General features: G+C 37.7%; 1 protein-coding gene across 2 annotated transcripts; it reads left to right on the top strand.

The window, feature by feature from the left end:
• The first annotated feature begins 629 nt into the window (after window positions 1-629).
• LOC129259043 (nucleoprotein TPR-like) lies at window positions 630-21,199 on the top strand. 2 transcript variants are annotated; one of them, XR_010293359.1, is made up of 8 exons: window positions 634-921; window positions 4,321-4,357; window positions 5,337-5,469; window positions 6,701-6,801; window positions 9,275-9,447; window positions 10,283-10,437; window positions 11,721-13,490; window positions 17,210-21,199. XR_010293359.1 is itself a non-coding variant. In XM_064098357.1 (7 exons), exons 2-7 carry the CDS (start codon window positions 4,331-4,333, stop codon window positions 13,157-13,159), a joined length of 2,028 nt encoding a protein of 675 aa, XP_063954427.1. In that variant the 5' UTR covers window positions 630-921; window positions 4,321-4,330; the 3' UTR covers window positions 13,160-18,265. The 2 variants fall into 2 exon arrangements, 1 of the variants encoding a protein (XP_063954427.1); XM_064098357.1 differs by having other exon boundaries at window positions 630-921; window positions 11,721-18,265.
• Window positions 21,200-22,222: the final 1,023 nt, after the last annotated feature.

The following is a 22,222-nucleotide window of genomic DNA, read 5'->3' as shown; positions in this document are numbered from 1 at the left end:
AATATTGAGATCACTAGTGCCATGTAGATCCTCCCATCGGCAATGCGACCAAGATCTGTGATATCACACACGTACAACTCCCTCATTACTTTAGTACTTATTTCACTTATATTCTCACTTTTATAGAGTCTATCACAAGGTTATGTGTTTTCTTTATGAGATGACAAGTACAGAGGTTTCACAACATTATATCATTGATGAATCGTTTGTCATATGATTAGAATGAGCAAAAAGAGATGTTTTGGGGTATATTTTCAGTGTCCGAATGGGAGAGTTGTACGTGTGTGACATCACAGATCTTGGTCGCATTGCCAATGGGAGGATCTCCATAGCATTAGTGATCTCGACATTCAAATGCTCATAACTCTTTTATTGCTAGTCCTATTTTACTCAAAGTTTTGTTGATCTTATTCTTTGATTTTTCTGCTTTCACAAAAGCTAACTTGCTCCAAGAGTTTCATTCTCCTTTAAAAAATACAATAGAATGAAATTAGATAGAAAATACAATGAAATTAATTATGAAATGAAATAAAATATTAAAAATCAAATAAAATAATATAAGATGAAGTAAGAGAATGAAATGAAATTATATTTTAAGCCCCCCCCCCACCGCCCCCCCCCCCTCCTTCAGTTCACAACATACACGTGAATTTGTAAACGCAACTCTCGGCAATATGGAGGCACGGCAGTTTGACTGTAGTATCAGCGCGAGCTACGGGCGAGCTACATGCAGCATACATACATGCGCTATAGGTGTATGGAAAAAAAATCCCATAGAGATAGTACACGGACCATTTCTATGAGTGCACATGGTGAATATCGTGATGCATGCAGACAGGGAAATTCGATATTTTATGGTTTCCTAAATTTGTAACTCTTGGACTAACACAATCAGAAGAGGCACATCTGGGAGGGCTTAATGTAAGTTAAAGACAAAGTCAATTCCTACTCTATAAATTTCATCAATTAATGGGCAGTTTTCATTAGATTCAGGGCTCAGGCCCGTTAAAAAAGGCGTTATAAAAAAAAAAAAAAAAAACAGGCCAGCTCCAATCATCTACGTTATAACGTTAGGCCCTATTTGATTGACGCGATTGAGCTGATGTTTCTCACACTCACAGTCACAGCCAGGCATAGGCATCCATCAAGGCATCAGTGTCGAAATTACTTTTTATTTTTACTTTTAGGAAGCCATTTTGAAAAAAAAGAGAGCCATTTTTCATTTTACCAGACTCCAGAGGCAGAGCCATTGTTTTCATGAATCAAGATTTATTTTGACAGTGGCAGTGCATGTTGACATTCACATTTGGTTTTGCATCGCAGTGACTGAGACTGAGTGAGTTTGTCCTGCTTCTTCGTTCTTGTTTATGTTTACAAGTACGATGATACACCAACCTGTGGTGGACTGTACTTTAACGGATGATGAGGTTTACAAATTCATTTATGTTAAACAATGTTTATTTAGATCTAGGCCTAGATAATTGCAATTTATTTTTTCTTCATTTTATTATTTAATTTATTGTTCATTTGCCATGTTTACATGTATGTATTTGTAGTGATGTAGGCCTACATGTAACGACTAACGTCATGGAACGTTAGGACTAATGTTTATTGTTTTAAAATTTTATCTCGTTACCTGGACGTTGACTTACATGTAGTATATAGGATGGGGGGGGGGGGTGGTCGGGTTTCCGGACAGTTTATCTTTTTGGAGCCTTCTTTTTTGTCTTTGGATTACACTAAAGTAAAAATATGAATTCAATACTTGTAATCATCTTCTATTGTGTTCTTTATAATATTTCCTAACATTTTGTACTAAAAATTGATGAAACTTCGCTTGTAATTTTTTCCAAATGACTTTCTAAAATTGATCGTCTGGACACACAACCTGTCCGGACACACAACTGGGTATACAATTTTGTCCATCAAATTGAATAGGATGAAGTTTATCAAATTTGAACAGAATTTGTTTTCAGAGGAATCCTCCGGGATATCGAGAGATACTTTAAAACTCAATAGGCATTTTTATGTAGCGCCGCGCCCGTGATTCTAAAAAAATCCACTCAGTTACGCGTCAGAACACTGACGATGCATGAAAGCAAAAACTGCAGCTGCACTGGCTTTGCTGCCGTATATGGGAGACTGGACGGGCTCAGACAGGATCGATTTTCATGTTGGGAGTCGGTACTTGGGCAGTTACGAGATCGATTCCAAAGCACAAGAGGGCGGAATCGCTCATCGCTCAGTCTATTTTCAACCCTGCAAGGCATATTTTACCAGAGGCCCATGGGTCCAATAATTCTCATGCTCATGTGCTGGTCTCATATTTTCAAGTAAAGTTTTGATTGTTTCACTGGCCAGCTTTAAAAAAATTAAAGTTGTAAGTCTGACTTTGGTTGGTTGGACATGCATGTAGGCCTGGCTAGGCCTACTGATTTTCAAACTGAAGACTTGATGTTGAAGTCTGATTCTGAAGTGAAAAATGAAAAAATTCAGTCGACTTTTTTTCTACTAGATCAAAGTAACTGTTAGTATTTTAAACTCTGCCGCGGTTTGCACTCTATCAACTCAAGTGTCATGTCATTGTTGCTGCAGTGTAGGGCCTATGCTAACTCACTTAGTTTAGACCCAACTTTAGATCTAGATCTGGATCTACACTCAGTAGAGACTTAGAGGTGCTGGTCAGCTTCAGGAAAATGGGAATGTCCCAGTTTACAGGAATCGTCTCTGTTTTCAAAGATTTCTCCACACAAGAAATCTAGGAAAGTGCAGTCAGCTCCCGGGGGGGCCACTTACATTGACGAGTGGATACCATGCGCGACCAAAAAAACACGTAAAAAGGATGTCCTTTTCACGATAGGGCACGTTACGTACGTAACGTGATAAGGGTGTCAAAAACACAAAATAATGAAAAAAGGGTGTCTATTTCGCTAGGAAAATTATGTGTTTAGGGTCGAATTTGCGGGAATGATAAAACAAAATTAAAATGTTTTATAAAGGATGTCCATTTTGCCCCAACACTTCGTGTTTAGAGTCCGATTTGCGCGAGGTGTAGAAAGTGGGGTCGTACTAAATCAAATAAGGTAAAGCCGACGACCGAAGGACCCATAACAATAAAACATTCCTGTACTTGTTTAGGGGTTCATTTCAGGGAATATTTGCCAAGAGTATCGTTTTGTTTCCAATACTTGTTAAGGGTAGGGTTTCACGCGCCAATACTTGTTAAGGGGTGCATTTTCAGAATATGGAAATTACGTGTTTAGGGTGCTTTTCGAGACCCCATGGTCGCGCATGGTATCCACTCGTGAATGGAAGTGGCCCCCCCCCGGGATTCAGCTGTTTAGTGCTGACACCAATCAAGTGCGCTAGAATCTAGTCAATGTAAACATACCAGGTTTCATAACGATAATTGGAAGACGGCAAGTCATGAAAAATAGACGGTGAACTGGGGCCGGAATTGAGGTTACTGAATTTATGTTTAGCACTCTCAATCCCCGTCTACATGATGTATGTCTTGCAGGGGTACAGGTAGTCTACAAATGTAGACCCACATCTGCTGTGTGTGTACCATAGCTAATTCAACGAGTCTGCATAGCAGACTAGGTCTACTGTGGCTGCTTGCTTCCCTCGCCCTTTCAGGCTGGTTTGCTTCGCAATCGAGGTCAGAATCCAAAGCTACTTCCTAAAAACAATCCATGTTTCACTATATTCACTATTGCGCATTTTGTAAAGAAATATACCACTGTACATGTAATATGTTCGTGTACAATGATGATTCTAGAAAGTGGGGCTTTCATTTTAGCTGTTAATTATTGAAATGGTTAATCATTTTTTTTATGGTTCATTCACTCTGATCGAAATGTTCTTTTTTTTATTTTTTATTAAGGGCCGATTGCACTGAAGGGTCTTTGCAAGCACCGTCTTTCGTGTTGCTCATTTATTATGATGTGCCATGTGAAACACATTTTAGATAAAGGTCTGCAAACATTTTATATGTCCATAAAAGTAAACACAATATCTCATGCAATTATATAAAAATTGATTAAAAGCTAGCCAATGAATTTTATTTGTTATAAATTTCAGAATATCCCGCATACAGCGCATCATAACACGAAAGACGGTCCTTGGAAAGACCCTTTCGTGCAATCGGCCCCAGGTTTTTAAAGATTTGAGTAATGCTTCACTGAAAATTATTTGGTCTCGTCAGCTAGAATCCTTTTCTCTGACTTTGATCAATTTCATTCTTCTTAATTATTGAGCAGTTGCTATTAATTGTAGATGATTTACATGTAGATATCTTTTTCTATGTTTATCTTTCAGAGACAGCAACATGACAGAAGAAAGTCCCAGAAAAAGGGTAAGAATCAACATAAATCATTTTATTCTGACAAGATATGTTTGTATTTTTTGTCAATAATATATTTTATGTTGTATTGAGTGGTCTGAGCTGATTTCATTCTTCAAACATTCTACATGTACATGTATATGGAATTAATTTTAATTCATCTTCACACAAATTTGAATACATGCATGTATTCAACTCCTGTCATTATTTCAATTTGCTTTTGAATCAGCCATTGAAGCTGAAAAAAATGAACATGTCACTGTTGTCACATGTTGTAGGAAATGTGGTTCATTATTGTGATTTTTTTAAAACTTTGTGTACAGTATGATCTGATCTAAAAAGAAATCTGCAAACTTGAGATACATCTTATGGGTATTCTCATGTGATGTTTAAAACCCACCATCACTACATGATCTGACCATGACAATATATTTTTTTTTAGCAAAATGAATTTTAAATGTCATAGTTTCAAGAAGTAAAATTTATTGTATTTCAAGTTTGGCAAACTTGACGTAATGATAGGAATGCTGAAATCAGAATCCTGCTTTGCTGCAAATCTTTTGTTTGGAGTAAAGTCCTAATCGGCTTTGCCTTCAGACCGCTGATGACATCATTCCTATTTAGAATAGAATTTGGTTTAATTCCTACAGAGGCTCAAAATAGACTGGAATCTTGATTTATAGTGTTCATACCACTATTCAGAACTTTGATCATTACATGTAATATTTTAAAATTTGGAAGACTTTCATATCAAAGGCTCTTACTTACAATTTCTTTGATAATCAGATCATAACGGATTGTGTAATTGATCAAATTTGAATGAAAAGACTTACATGTACATTAGCTTAGTTTAAAGCCTAAGATTTTTTTTGTTTATTTTTTTATGAATGAATAAAAAGAGTGGGAAATTAGTCTTGGCCATATTATTGTTGATTATGTGTTGGGAGGTAGTAAATTTAGTATTGATGTTCATGTATGATATTGTTTTCAGGCAAGGCTGTGTGAGGATGAGGTGGATAGTCTTTGTAAACCTGATCTGCAGGAACACATCAAAAAACAGGATGAATATATAGCAGAGCTGGAGGCAAGACTACAGATGAGCGCTGCCAGTACTAGTAACAATGGTAAGAACATGTCATGGATTTATTTACATGTACATGTACTCATAATAGTTGGTGCCTGGTCAAAGCTGTCAGGTTCCTCCAGGCAAGGGAACTGCCACTGGCAGTGGAAAGGGAGTGCAAGGAGATTGGTCTACTGCTCATTGCCAAGAAGACATAAGGTAATGGCCTGTAATATTCATGACCCCACTATTACAACCATAGATGGTGCAGTACTTTCGGTGAAGAATGACCTCAAATATCTGGATTTCTGGATAACATCGACAGACCGGGACATCAGGATTAGATGTGCCCTTGCATGGTATCCCTTGTATAGCATGAGGAAAGTCAGGAAATTCAAATTTAAAGATGCTGTAAAAGAGCGACTTCTTGTTTCAACACTTGAGTCTGTGCTGCTGTATGGATCATACACTTACAACCCAACAAGAGAAAGCACTGGATGGAATTTACACGCATACATGTACATGTATGCTTCTATAGCTCTAAATGTGTCGTGGAGTGATTACATACAAAATTTATATGGTGGTTTGCCAAACAGTGCGTGAGAGAAGGATGACGTTGGCAGGAAGGACACTGTGTGTAGCACATGCACAAAAGTTGCACGAGACTTGAAAGTAAACAGAGAGCGACACGGTCAACAAATTTTGTGTAGCAGATTTATCGCGAAAAATGTTGAATCCCCTGGTATTATTATGGTTAAACTTTTTAACATTCATTTGAATGGCCTTATAACTCAGCCATACTATCAAAATAGTATTATAGCCTTTTGCATTATTTTGTTAAAAGGTTCAAAGCAAACTATACAGAAAAAAATGTTTGAAAAATTTGAGCCACACATTTATGCTACGTAGATTTATGTGTGATTTCATATTTTTCCTGTGTACAGTGCAATTACCTTTTTGGGAGACACAGTAGATTTCTTTCTATTTGTTTTTGTTCCAAAGGCTGTAACTTTTCCATGAAATGTAAAGTTTCTTTTACAGATAAGCCATGAGATGGGGGGGGGGGGCACTGTAGATAAATTTGCCTTTATTGCATTTTAAAGAATCAAAAGTTCTAAATGAGCATTTCTGATTGGATTTAAATCAGGTTGCATCGAGTTTTACTCTTGCGTCAGTTGCGTGTAATTGCAATTTTTTTTGCAACGGGCCCCTGGAATGCGATTCATTTTTTAAATATTTATTTTCCTAGGAATATCTGATATAAAAAAAATATCTTTTCTGTAATTTTGTAGGTGATGGAGAGGAAAAGCTTCGTCATCTCAAGGCCGCTCGTCGTGAACAGCTTCTTGTCATGAGATTGACCACCAAGGAACAGGAACTACACGAACTAGCTGTAAGTATTCAGTGCCCTGCAACATGATAATAATAGGCATTTATATAGTGCTATATATCCAGAAATAATCTATTTGGAGTTGCGCTATTATTATTACCCCAGATGCCTTCCAGCGGTCAGTGCATTCAAGGAATATATCCTGCCGGTTACCCATTCACTTCACATGGGTTGAGTGCAGCACAATGTGGGTAAATTGCTTGCTGAAGGAAAACATGCCTTGGCTGGGATTGAACCCACATTCCTCTGAATGAAAGATGAGGTCTGTAACCACTAGACCTATTGTTCAATTTAATCATAACTCTGAATCTATGGCAAACCCTTTAAAAAAATTAAATTTGCTTGTAATAAAGTGTATACTGGTATTAAAACGATCAACCACCCCCAGTACTGGTAGCAAAGTGATGAAACCAACTTAATCTACAGAGTTTACAGTGAAGAAAACTTTATTATTATTTAAATAATAATATTACCAAGAAAAAAAATATTTCCAACTTTTTTGTTTCTGACAGATCTATTTCTGAAAATTGTAATTGTTGTTAGACCACTAACATCAATATGTACATGTGGGACAAGATCACAATCTTATGAAAATTACACAAAATTGTAATTGTTATCCAAAAGGATTCTTATTGTGTGTATGACATAATTGTAGGGACAGTGATTTTCCGCGATCGCGGAAAACGGACGGAATTCACGGAAAGGGCCTTTTGAAACGGAAAGTGGCATTTCAAACGGAAAATCACGGAAAACGTATTTTCCCTCAGAATAGCAACAGAAATTACTCCAAAATCACAACAAAATGAGAATATTAAATGGCCAAAAAAACCCAGAAAACACGATCTCACTTCGCTACTATCATGACAATTCACACATCGTGACTGCACTTGACATCAGCACACTCGATTGTACCCCGCACCGTACCCGTACCCGGCGGGCCGGGTTGGGCTTCACATGCACACATATCGTTCAACTACATGTACACGGTCGTGTGTTGCTGCCCTCTACGTTTGAAGATGTAACAGCACGATATCGTGGTCTTAAAATCCAAGATGGCGGATTGGCAAAAGCCGTTGACTGATGATAACGATGTCCAAAAACCCCCCAAAGTATCGATGAAATATCATTTCACCGTGAAATAATGCTAATAATATGAAAGGTGAGGATATATACATGCAAAATGGGTGTTTAAAAATATTTTATGCACCCGCATAGATCCGATTAGAACGGATTTTATTGTGTTGTTGGTACAGTAGCAGATACTAATTTTGACCAGTGCGAATGTGCGTGTTGTGATTTTGCTATTCAATGTGTAAAGGGAATTGTCAGTTTTCCGTGTGTACAAAGTCTATGGGGAAACGGAATTTCCGTTTTCTGACATGCTGAAACGGAATTTGAGATTTTCTGAAACGGAAAAGGCAATTTTTTGAAACGGAAAATCACTGTCCCTATAATTGGCTCTCCCATATATGCATACTGACTAAGATTGGCATTTAACTGTCTCGTGAACAAAGTAAAAACTCTGAAAAATGTATTAAATTTCTTATTTTGCATTAGATTCTGATGAAATTGGGAGTTTTATCCTTGTTGGATTTCAGTCTACTTGTTTAAATCAAATATCAGTTGGGGTAGACTTGACCTTTAATGGGGTTTGAAGTGCACTCTGAAAATGCACTTAAAAATATCATTTATGAAAGGTCAGATATATCATCAATCAAGGCTGTAGGTACTAGCATGAAATGTAGATGGTCAGTTGACAGTTGGTCTGGGGAACGGTTCCAGGGGGCCGTTTCATAAAGCTGTTCGTAAGTTAAGAACGACTGGTGATCCTTTCTTACGCGCTAAACCATAGCCAATGAAATACCATTTACCATAAGAAAGGATCACCAGTCGTTCTTAAAGTTGCTCTTAACTTACGAACAGCTTTATGAAACTCACCAGGAAGCTGTATGTAACGAAACGCTTGAGTTTACGAAAGACTAGTTCTTGCCCTTATGCTGTAATTTTCCCTAATATTTTTAAGAGGAACTTATGTTCCTTTAACCCTATTCAATATTTAACAAGATAAACTTTTCATTCGAATACTTAGCAATCAGAATTTGGATCTACTAAGTTCATAATTGAACTTCAATTGGTTGTGAATTGGAATTATTGAAAATCTGTCTTTTCACCAAAGAACATGTTCAGGTCATTCATCATTATAGGTCTAACCCAAGAAGTTGATTTTAATTAAAAGAGAGAAAACAATCTATTGTAAAGAAATTTTCAGTGACACCTTTTCATTCAGTTGCACTATAGAATTTATTGATTCCATGGAAGATTATTCCTTAGATGGACAAATATTTTTTATTCATTACTCGTCACAGAATTTCATAGCAAAGAGCAGAGAATTGCCATAGGAGCCATCATTAACAGAGCAATTATCAAAGATATTACTATAAACACTATTTATGTTATTTTATCTTTCATGAAATAGAATCAGCTTGCAGATAAGAATCAAAACGCGAGCACAGCACAGCTTCGAGCTGCCACAGTGGATCCTGCTCTGAATCTCTTGATTCAACGTCTGAAGAAAGAACTGGAGGATAAGACCACCAACCTTCAGCAAGCTCATGAGGATATGGCTGCATGGAAATTCACTCCTGACAGGTAAACTATTTAGATATTAGGCTGAGAGGGGCAAGTCCTGTGTAATATATATACTTGCATATAGGCGATGGTGTCACAACTAGCTTTTTTATACCATTTCTCTGTGGAGCATGATAAAAATATCCAAGACCCAAGTTTGGTTGGAATGGGTCCATAGGGGCCCGAGATTGCTGTATGAATGCATCATTAGCCCCATGCAAATTAGTGCAAATTGATATGTTTCTGAACAGTTATGAACCAGGCCAATGTACACTGATTTTAGTGGAGCCCATTGGGTATTCATTCAATCATTCCTTGGGCCACCATTCATGTCACCGTAAGTTGTGGATGTTTGGATCATGCTTAACCGGAATATGGTATCAAAAATACTGAAATGTACGAAACAATATTTTGATGTCAAACTTTTGTTCTTTATAAGAATAAAGGTAACCCATTATTACAGGTTTAATATTGAGATTGTATACAATTTACATCTAGAATATGAAAACACAATTTATCATCATCATTGATACCTTTATGTCTGAAATCATGTATGTAAAAGTTATACTGTATATGTAGAGATAGCATATTTTTATTTTTGGGGTAAAATGGGTGAAGTGGATGGAGCTCACTGCATACATGTAGCTGGCAAATTATTTATTTCTCGTCACCATCATTTCTTATTTATTTAAAGGGGAGTGGAAAAAGTGCATATGCTGTGTGCAGAAATGTCAGGATCCAGTGACTGGGATGATGATCTTTCTGTAATGTTCTTTTATATAGAGACTTTGTTCCAATGTATATAAAAGCATAATGTTATTATTATTTATCCTTGTTTATTCTCTTTACATTTCAGTCAAACTGGGAAGCGTTTGATGGCTCGTTGTCGTACACTGATCCAGGAAAACCAAGAGCTTGGTAAACAAGTATCTCAGGGAAAGGTAGCCCAAGTGGAAGCAGAACTAGCACTGCAGAAAGAAATCAATGAAGAACTCAAGAACAGCCAGGATGGTAGGAAGGATGATTCCATCACATTTACTCTGCTCGGCTATAAATTCCTGACACTAATCAAATGACTAACTCCAATCCTGGATGTAACAGGCCTTGAATACCCTTCTAGCAAAGGAGGGTTCCCTGCAAAAGCGGGGGTCCCGGCAAATAGCCATAACCCAACCTTAATCTAACTTAAACCCCTTTCCACAGAGAGCAAGACTGCTGTAAGACCATGAAACTTGCTTGATCTTACAAAGGTCTTTCAATGAACTTTCAAAGATCACAGGTCTTTCACGATTCCTGATGGATCTTTCAGTGGTCTTTGTGGTCCTCGTGAGTCCCAAAACCTTTTGAAACGGTTCAAAACAGTCTTTCAAAGGTCTTTCAGGAAAGTGGTCGTGTGGTTGTCTTTTAGCATTCTTTCAGTTGTCTTTCAATGAACTTTCAAAGTTTTTAGTCTTTCCATGATCTTTCGACAGTCTCTCAAGATTGTTGTGGAGATTGCTGAAGGAGTCATTAGAGATCATTGAAAGATCACTGAAAGACCAGGAAAAGTCCAAGGAAAGAATTATGAGAGATCAATTTTTGCATAAAAGATCTTTGAAAGACCATTGAAAGAAATCTATAGGACTAGTCTAAGTCCAGTAAGACAAGAAGTATCAATCAGTCTTTCAGAGTTCTTTGAGGAATCTTTCTGAGCCGTTCTACAGAGATGAACAATTTCGGTGATCTTGGAGACTGCTGTTAGACCTTGCCAATTTCTGGTCTTTCAAAGGTCTCCTTTCTGTGGAATGGGGGCCTTAAAACCCAATTTTTACCCTAACCCTAACCTTGCATCTTAGACAAAATAAAGCCCGGAGGAATTGTTGCAGGAGCAAATGGAGTGTCAACAAAATGATAATAGGGACATAAAGATTTTCACACTGAGACAGTGGACTGCATAATATGTGAAATGTTTGACTGATCATATGCAAACTTAATAGTGATTAGACCTGAGACAAAGAGAGATTATGGCATATCCACTCTACCTATCTTGATCATATTGCGACTGTGCACTGTTGAAGAGATGTTTTTGCGCATTATAAATGTCTTTATTATTATTATTATCCTTTATAATGTTCTTTTTGTTAGACTGAATCAATAGTACTTCCTAAGCCAAATTGTGTACACAGATTGTCAAGCCCATAGTAGCCTTTTCCCAATCACTTTAAAACATTATCTGCCACATTTTTACTGGAACTCGACTTGTTGAAACCTCTTTTACCAGCACACATTTGCTTTGTTTTGTGTCCTTTCTACAGAGATGTACGAGATGGTGATCCAACTGAACGACGAAGGGGAGGGCATGCAGAGTACCATCGTAGCACTTCAGCAAGAACTCAAAGAGAAAAAGCTGGAAATTGCCAGATTGACTTATGCTGCAGAGTCTGCCGGGATACTCCTGACCCCTGACTCGGTAGCCGACATGAAACATGAACCTCAGCTTGAAGACAATGAGGAGCAAAACATGCAGCCGGTTAGTCCAACAAATATGCAAGAAAGCACAGAGGGTAAGCATGTAGAACCTTGTAAAGAGCTTGTAGACCATGAAGAAGAAGAAAAGAAGGAGGTGGAGGAGGTGATGATGATGGAGGAGAAGGAAGAGGAGTCATTTGATAAGCAGATACCTGATGTGAGAACTACAGAATACATAGATGAAGAGACACCAATGGAGGTGATGTCCCCGCATGATCAAGGTCCGGTGGAAAATAAGAGTTTGTCTGTGGAGCCTTGGTGCAACCCATCCCACTTCGTCGAGTCTCCTGCTAGCCCGGTTGAGGAGGACCGCCGTAGTGCAGCTGAGGAACCGGTCATGGGTGATGCAGAGTTCAGGACAGAGGCGCCGTCCCAGGAGACGCGCGAACCACCCAACCCTGCGGCGGAAGGCGGGGATATCCCTAAATTCCATGGAGGGGATTCCCCTGAAGCTCCAGACTCCAATGGTCAGTTGTTGATCGGAGATAGCCCTTCAGAACAGGAGCAGGTGGAAAGTACAGACTTCAGAGACCTTGTGAAGGAGGAAGAAGCGCAAGTCAGGACTCCAGTGGAGGAATCTTCTCAGGGAAGCTTACAGAGCGAGGATGCTCCTGAGATTGATGCTGTCAGTTCAAGGACGGGTGGCGGGTCAGGAACCCTGACCCCTGAATTCAGTACGAATGGCGATGACAGCCATTCTGAACCCCTTCTTTTCATACCCCAAAATAACGGGAAACAATCCGATTATGGGAGGTTGGGGGAGAGTGAGAATTGTGATTATGACGATGATAAAGAATCAAACACCTTGGGTAGAGATCATAGTACTTTCGGGGCTGCTATTGAGGGAGAGGTCAGCAGCAGTCTCGACGATGTATCCGACAAACAATCCGAAATTACCGACAAACAATCTGATATTTCTGATAAACAATCCGATGTCACTGATAAACAGTCGGACATCACCGATAAGCAGTCTGACGAAACGACTATTGATAATAATAACGGGCTGTCTAACCCGGGGGACGGAATAGATAGTAACTTGTCTAGTCCTCAAGAAGAACAAAATTGTGTGTCCGAAGGGGAATTTGTAAGGACAACAGACAATGTGATAAACAAATCCATCAATTCAGTTTCATACAGTAACAGTCCAGATGAAAGGACTGATTTAGAACAGTGCGAAGAGATCCCTTCCGCTACAAACTCTAATCCCGAAGAGATTTCTGTCTGAGTCAACAATCGCACTAGTAAATCAAGCTTAACTTCACAAACTTCAGACAGTGTATCATAAAAATCTATGTTCCCTGTTCAGCCTCATGTTTTTTATGTTTAATGAAAGTAATTGTAACTTGTGATATCTTTGGTGCACTTACAGTATCTTCTTTTTCTATCCTTGTCAAGAAAAAAATAAAGTCATGTTTTCAGAGATGCCAACCCATGATCCTGTAATAATAATAATAGTAGTCAGTTCTTGTATAGCGCATAATACATTATGAATTACGTCTCTATGCGCTTCCAAAGGACTTGGATATTATTACCCCGGCTTTAGCTGGGCTAACTAGGCGCTCAAGCATTCAAGGAATTTCTTCCTACTGGGCACCCATTCACCTCACCTGGGTCGAGTCCAGCACAATGTGGATAAATTTCTTGCTGAAGGAAATTACGCCATGGCTGGGATTCGAACCTACGACCCTCTGTTTCAAAGTCAGAAGACTAATCCACTGGGCCACTACGCTCCACACATTGAAATGTATTGAAATGTAAGCTGACAGATATTTATTTTGTAATTCTGCATTTTTGTCATTGCTAATGATGAATGTAAAATTGCATGGTAAAATAAGATTTGTTTCACCTTTAGTTTGCATTTACCTTTTTTTTTCAAGGGTAAGTGCTTAACATTTGTGACAAAGTGAACACATTTTGTGTTGTGTTTGAATAGCGTTAGATAGATAGCCCTAAAATCTTTATACATGAGAAGAGTGAAAAGTCCTGATATATATTATGCCTATTTTTGTTGCATCGGTGTCCTTGATCCTTTGCTAAATGATGTTTACAGGGAAAAAATAAATCATTAAAAATATTTCGCCAAAGGAATGGAACCATTGAAATCATTCTTCTTGCTGTAAAATTTCCAACTTGAAAACATATTTTTTATTGATATCCATTTATTTCAGACTTAAACTTAAAAAAAGAGGATAAAATGCAGTATTAGGAAATATTAAGTATATTATCATTTTGAAAAATACAAATCGGAGAATAAAAATAGAAGAATTGGTCAAATAGGCTTCAAATAACTTTTTGTCACAAATAGGTAAAAAAAAAAAAACGTGTCCATAGATGTATCAATCCATAATCATTGTGCATTATGCAGCACCACTAGATCCATTCCGCAATTCATGTTCAAATGAACAATTATTTTTCCATTGTGACACAGATTCATTATATATTTTGTAGAAAGTGTTATGAAAACAAAGGAAAGAATAGTATCATCATTATTTGGCTGAGAAAATGGCAATTTAAAAAAGAATTTAATTTTCATCATTAAAGATGATATCCCCATTTTTTTATTAAAAAGTTTTGTCTTTTTTTTTATTTGAAGATCATAAATGTCTCTATTCCTTGGTATGTCTCAGGGTGAGGAGAATATGTCAGGTTTAATTTTGATATTCTATGCACAATGCACTCTTCAAGTTATGTATAAGGTATGGTTGTATTCTAGGTATTTCAAAACCAATTCAATTCCAGAAATGCTTGGAGATGTTCGTTTTGAATTTAAATTCAAACACATCGTTTATTTTGATATTTTCAATAGTTCTCTCCCCTTTGATCTTTTGTCTGATGGCCCTGTTACACAAAGGTTTGTCATCAATCAGTAGGTTACCAATGCAGGGACCAATGGCCAATCAAGATCACTGTTCAAAACAATGTACCTTATCAGAAATGTTACTGATGGATTTGCAATCAGTTGCAAACCTTTGTGTGACCGGGCCCTAGAACATTATGGCACCACTGGAATAAAGAGACACACCCAGTACTGAGATGGATGTACTAGTGCAACTGGGACCAAGGGAGGGATCTTCCTCCTGGGGCACTCTTATTATTTTTTTCATTATTTGCTAGTTTTATTTCTTGGATTTGTGTTTTATTTGTTGATTGATTTTTATCATTTATTAATTGGGGGGGGGGGGGGAAGTAGTCCTATTATTTTGTTTCTTGCCATTTTGTAACCTATTCAAGAATTGCCGGTTAGTCATTTCTTCACAGGATTACTCTTCAAGTTGTTGCAGAGTGAGTTCTCGATACCCAAAGTTGATGGCCATCTTGGATCTCTCCATAACACCTCAGAGACCAGGGACCCATTGCATAACAATTTTGCCTTAGAAAACTCTGGCAAAAAAAAATCCTGAGTTTTTCTTTCATGCAACAGGGCCCAGGTGGGTGTTTCATAAAGCTGTTCAAATGTTGAGAGGGATTTTGCAAATGACTAATGACTTTTATTGTGGTAAATGATATACACCAGATTTCTATTGTGCTGAATTAGTTGCTAAGACGGGGTCACCAGTCATTTGTAAAGTCGTTTGTAACTTACAAACAGCTTTATGAAACAGCCGGCATGTTTCATAATGGACTTACAACAATATTTAATTTGTCATTATGAAAAATAAAAAATATCATGGTCATGACTCAGCAGCCAATAAATATCAAATTTTCCTTGGTATTGACCATAATCGTAACTCTTTATGAAATAGGCCTTGGGCCTTTGGAGCAAAAATACCCAATTCACTAATGAAATTGTTGGTGGGGAAAGTCATTTGCATATTTGGATAATTCATTTTTTATGCCATTTGTCTATGAATTACAAGAAGTAACTGAAGTTATGCTTAATGAAAATGATAGTGATAATATGAATGATAATGATTTATTTATGATAATGATAGCAGTAATTATAATACTAAATAGAATTAATGATAATAATCCTAATGATAATGATCATTTATTTCTTTTGCACACTTTTGTATGTACATCTTTAAGATTAATTAAGAGAACAAATGCATATTTTAATAGATATTTTTAAAGATATTAACTTAGGTTGTCTCAAAGAAATCAAAGGATTGCTTTAAAATATGTTTGTACATTACTGGGGGAAGGTTGGCATCTCTGAAAATTCTTGTCCTATTTCCGTTCTGTTATGTCACGTATTTCAGCTTACATTACTCTCCAAAATGCATATGTCATCTACGTTTCCTGTTCAAATAAGGTAGGGTCCATGGATGGAGGAACATTTGAGAGTCCCTTATGGATTGTCTAGCAATGGTACTGGAAAAGATCTGGGTCCCATAACATAAGGGTTGATTGTACATTGTAGTCAATGCAATCAATCGTAGAAAAATGTTCTACGATCATTGCTAAGCTTTGTGTTACAGGCCCCTGGGTTTCATAATACAAGACTCGGCCATTGATCGCAGAACAGATTTCACCAATTGATTGCATTGAACACAATATAAAATCAAATGGAAAAATTAATCATACATTCAGATGTTCTTGCTTAGTGTTATGTTTGTGGTAGCGAGTGGTGATCAATCACCCCTTGTGATAAAGGAGCATTCAGACGTGATCTATCACAACTGGTGATTGATAACGATATCCATTGCAACTAGCGATAATGTCCAAGGGGGGGATGCCTTGAATAAAGCCCAGCGCACACAATGCGATGCAATTGCACTAACATACGGTTCGAATAATTTGCCAATCGTGTCTTGGTGCAATCGTATTGCAGGCCAGCCTGCACATTGCAAGAGCTCTGCAACGCGCTGCATCTACATGGCGCCTATGCACTGATACAGGGCCGATTTGATGCATGGTTTTTTGCCATCTCTGAGTTGCCATTTTGTCCCAGATTTCAGGGTTACAACATGCCCCTTTCTCATTCTTTGTCTTAAATGTCCAGTTAAGTCGTGTAGAGAAAACAGCACAACAACGTAATCACGCGACTGGGTTAGACTCTGCATGGCAAGGCCAAAATGACCTTGATTTTGGCCGATAGTGCAGGAATTGGTCATGACGTCTTCATGTAGGACAAATCTGATTGGCTGAAATGATCAAGATCTCAGAAGAATCGCAGGAAGATTTGACATGTCAGATGTCTGAGATTAGGTCTGTGATTTTTCTGCAACAAGGCGGATTGCAGTTGCAAAGCGTTGCAGGTACGCGCACACTGGGGATTTTGTTGCAATCGGATCTTCGTGCAATTGCTTCACTTGATGTGCGCTGGGCTTAATAGATGGATGAGTGCCATATGTAGATAGACATCTTGCTAAAAAACATTTAATATTTTGGCAGTTAATCCCTGGCCCTTATAGTTTAAAGTTTTGGGTCTCTTCTACAGCACCTTATTTGAGAATTCATGCGTAATATTTGGCAAAGTTGAACTGGAAAAGTTGTATGATTATTAAAGTGTAAGTGATTTAGTTAATATCTCAATTGTTTCCCGTGGAGTGAAGGATCACATTCTTCACCCAAACCACGCAGAGTCCTGCTGCTCAGATCCTTTGTCATTTTTTACTTACTGACGTCATTGTAAATGAACCTACCGAAATTGACCTTGTTATTTATCGTCAGAAATAACATATTTTCCTGTATGCAATGCATATCATTGTTGATAAAGTCAAAATTCATGAATTTGATTCATGAAAACTTCTCTTGAAGAGCTAAAATCTTAGGCAGATGCAATTCATTTGAAAATATTCTGAAATAAATCCAGTGTAGCAATCCAAAGATGATTTTTTAACAAATAATTGCAGTGTATGACGGACATGATCTATGTAAAGCCTACAAGTCATGTTAGATATTTGTTCAAAATGGAACAATATCTATGATGATTTCTCAATATTTCCCTGAGTAAGTAATACGACGGGTGTATGAAAGATACCATATGCAAGGTGTATTGTGGGTAGAATTGTAAAAGGGGCTTCGAATTGTTCACTTTTGTGAATCATCATTAAAGTTGCATTGAAGCAACACTGTCAAAAAAGTGACAACCCTCTTGTGTATAGATGTACTTGAAAAAAGTATTTTGTTTGTTTCATTCCAAGTCATTGGCTGTCTTGAATATTTTTTTTAAGTATTATGTAAAAAAATATACCTTGTGATTGACCCATGCAGATTTCAGAGTTGGAAGAAGTACTAATGTGCTTGTAGAATGTTGAAATGTTACTGAATTTCCGACACGTTAATGTGACCACCCGGCTTTAATAAAATCTACAATAATCCTCGATGCATGGTTCTCTCCTATGTGCCAAAATCGTGCCAATACTTGGGATTCAAAAATTGTTTTTTTTTTTAAATCAACTTTTGAGCCCTGTAACATAAAGCTTAGGGATTGATTATGGGGCTTATTTTATGATTGATGCTGTGAGTTATTGTGAGTGATCATAATAATGATAATAATATAGGTATATTTACCCAGGGAAGCCACTTCAGTTCTGAAAACTGTTCTCCCAGCGGGCCCTGCTACTATTATTACCCCGGCTTTAGCTGGGCTGCCTAGGCGCTCAAAGCATTCAAGGAATTTCTTCCTACCGGGTACCCATTCACCTCACCTGGGTTGAGTCCAGCACAGTGTGGATGAATTTCCTGCTGAAGGAAAGTACGCCATGGCTGGGATCCGAACCCACGACCCTCTGTTTCAAAGTCAGAAGACTAATCCACTGGGCCACAACGCTCCACATCATAACAGTCAGTCCCATGATGAAACACTGAGCTTTCTGTTACGGGGCCTTGAAAAGGCAACTCTTCCCCTCCTACTGCAATAAGTAATATGTTGTGACTACCCAATGCAGTATTCTGTAATTTCTTTAAGACCATTTTCCTTTGGGACTGCTAAGACTTTCATCAAATCTGGTATGTTGCGCACAGTCTCATTCTTGAGTGAAGCTCTGATATCCGACCTCGTCTGTCATTGAATCTGTACCTCAAATTCTGCCCATTGAATAAAGTATCATCGTCACTGGCTGTTGAAACCTTTTATCTCCAAAAAAAATGGGGATGAGGACCAACTTAGATAAAGCTTTATTTAGGAAAGTGGTATTGGTGGCAGACTCATATTTTGTGAAAACAGTCTCCTGATTCTTGTAGAGAACTCTTCCAAGGCAAAATAATGTTGCCAGTTATGTTATATACTCTTGTATCAAGCTTTTTGTGAACTGTCCTGCAGAGAAAATAACTTTTAGTCAATCAATTTGAAGAACTTAACTTATCTGCTTTTTCAACTACACTATGTAAATTAAAAACCTCAAGTAATTTTGAATGTTCTGAGCTTGGTGGTCACAACATTTGCAATTTTTTTTCTCGAACAATGATGAATCACTTCTGATTCTAATTGGCAACTGATGTTTGCTGCTGCTAAATCCTTTCTTCACATAAAACATGATGGCCAAATTCACAAAGGAGGTTTAGAGGTAGTTTTTACTGTGAAACCTGCCTACAGGACTAGATGAAAAGTGGGCTTAGTCCTAACGCTTAACCGGTCAGGTGAAAATTACCTCGGTAGTGGCTTGGATGTTACAAAGCCATTTAGTCTTGTCTCCATGTTTCATGATGACATGCTACCTTTAAAGACATTGTTTAACATTCTAGAGATAATCCTGAACTTTTGTTCGTATGGATTGAAAAAAATATGTTGAAAGAAAGAAAAAATATTGATACATGCAAACACTTTCAAGATATCAGTGTAACTGAAAAATCATTTAATGTCTCTGCCTGGGATGATAATTGTATATGGAATGAAATTGTAAAGGTGTTATATGTACTTTTTTGAAGCACCAATGATTTTCAGGTCCAAGTGTATTCAGGGCTTCATGTTACCATGCAATTACATGCACAGAAAAGAATAATATTTTGACCTTCCAGCGACTTTTTAAAGCTAAATCAATGTTAAACAATGCCTGTAAACGGTTGATATGCTTTTACCTGTGTAGGTGTACGTGAATACTGCCAAATGCACAATTGCATGAATTAACAAATTGTAGTAGATTCCTTGTGCACAAAAAAGCACAGGGCCCCGGTTGCATTGCATTAAAGTTACCATATGTCTGACTTTCATAGAATCCCTGATTTTGATTGGTTGTTCTTGATTTGATTGGATGGTTACCATGGAGGTTACATAATACAGTGAAACCTGTTAAGATCACCCAAATGAGATAAGATATGCCATATTCATCAGCAGGTGGTCTTTGTGGATAGGTTCCTGAAATGCATGTTCCAATGGGGGAACACTTTTCCTGGGGGAGTCAAATATATTGCTGTACACATGGTTGACCCCCAAAAAACATGTTTAAAGTGGTGTTTTTTACAGTTTTAGATGTGGGCTGCGCATGCACTCATTAAGGGTATCAAAAACACTGATTTAAAAAAAAAGGGTGGTTTTGAAAGACTGGTCAATGGTCAATCGCGGGGTCAAACGTATTTAGGCTTTTCCAAAGCTTTTTTTAGGGGGGGGGGTCATATTCTGGCGACAGCTTGTTTAGGGGCTAAAAATAAAATGGAGCCCACAAAAAACTTGTTATGGGGTTTATTTTGCACAGAGAAAAACTCGTTCAGGGGGTGTTTGGAAATAATATGGTCACGCATGTGTACAGCAATACATTTGACTGCCCCCCCCCCCCCCCCGGAACACTGTTCAAGGGAAACAGAATGTGCAGTCTTTATACACAGATGGTTGTAAGGCAGGTGGGTGTTTCATAAAGCTGTTCATAACTTACAAGCGACTTCAAACGACTGGTGACGGTTTCTTAGAAACCGAGTCAACACCTATGAAAATCTGGTGTGTAGCATTTACCAAAAGAAAGGGTTACCACTCTGTAAATTCGCTCATAACTTATGAACAGCTTTATGAAACACCCACCAGATTTGATTGTAGTTTCTCCTATGCAATGGGCCCAGGTGTACATTGTTGTTAAACTTCCTTTGTGAATTTGGGCCGGATTGAGTAGCTGATATTTGTTTTACTCTTAACCTGCAAAGGTCAATAACTAGCACCATATGATACACGTGAATCCCATAGTCCTCAAATTTGATTGAATTTCTATGGTGTGTTAATAGTTAATTGAAATGTTTCACATGTACTGGCCCAGCAGTGTTATGAAGGCAGCATTTTGCTGATTTGTTCAATGAAGTATCCTTTCCTTCATGTTTGACGTACAAAATTGGCAGAATTATGATGATATAAAAATCTGAATGATTATTAAAAGAACGAAGAATCTTTGGGATCTTAGTGGGTTTTGTTTTGTTTCCTGTTTGTTTCTCTGTTAATGAATGTGTCATTCCATCAGGGGCCCATTGCAGAAAGAGTTGCAATCAAACGCAACTCTTTCTGCAACAGGCCCCAGGTTGGGCAACTTTTATGACATCGGGGGGGGGGGGGGGGATAGGTGTTTCACAAAGAGTTAAGTATGACTTAAAGTCATGCCAGTGCAGACGCGCTCATGATATGTATCATGCAATCTTATTAACACACCATAACGCACATCCTCTAAGCGTGATTTGACCAATGTGGTCATGCCTTTTATCCAGCACGCAACTGTGACTGAAGTCATACTGTACTTTTTGTGAAACACCCCAAAACTGTTCGTAAGTTACAAATGACTTAAGACATGACTGGTGACCCTTTCTTTTGCTAAATGATAAGCTGACCTCCATTATGCACTGAAGAACATGTTTCAGTCATGCATAAAGTTGTAACTTCTAAAAACCATGTCTCATTAATACTATGCAAATATCTGCCTCTAATTTCTTCAGCAAAAATCCCAACAAAACAGTGTCTTGCTATTAAGATTCACTAATCAAGCAGAAGATATTGTGTTTTTGGTCCCGAGAGTCTATTGCCAATGTCAGGTGATGTCCGTGTAATGGTGGTAAAAACATTAATTTGAATTACAGCAAATCCTTAAAAGATTTCAAATTCAAACATGGATTATTATTACAGAGGAAGACAATTAGTACAGGAGACATCCGCCTTTATGATGCATTGGTCTTAGCCATTTCTAAATTGATCTTCATTATGAAATGAAACAGAATATACCAAAGTTACTTGGACATTATTTGTTGCCCCAACCCGATGGGATCACCCATTGTGTATTTACACTGGCACTAGAATGATGCGATTGGATGTAAATATTGAGCAAAAAACAAATTACCATGGTCACAATATGAATTGATTTAAAGAAGTTCACCTAGTTTTATCAAAGCAGAAAAATATATTACTCAAGTTTGACAAAAATCCACAAAATTAGATATA

The sequence above is a fragment of the Lytechinus pictus genome, chromosome 4, assembly GCF_037042905.1.
Source record: "Lytechinus pictus isolate F3 Inbred chromosome 4, Lp3.0, whole genome shotgun sequence".
Lineage (NCBI taxonomy): Eukaryota > Metazoa > Echinodermata > Echinoidea > Temnopleuroida > Toxopneustidae > Lytechinus > Lytechinus pictus.
This window is presented reverse-complemented; position numbering and strand designations above follow the sequence as displayed.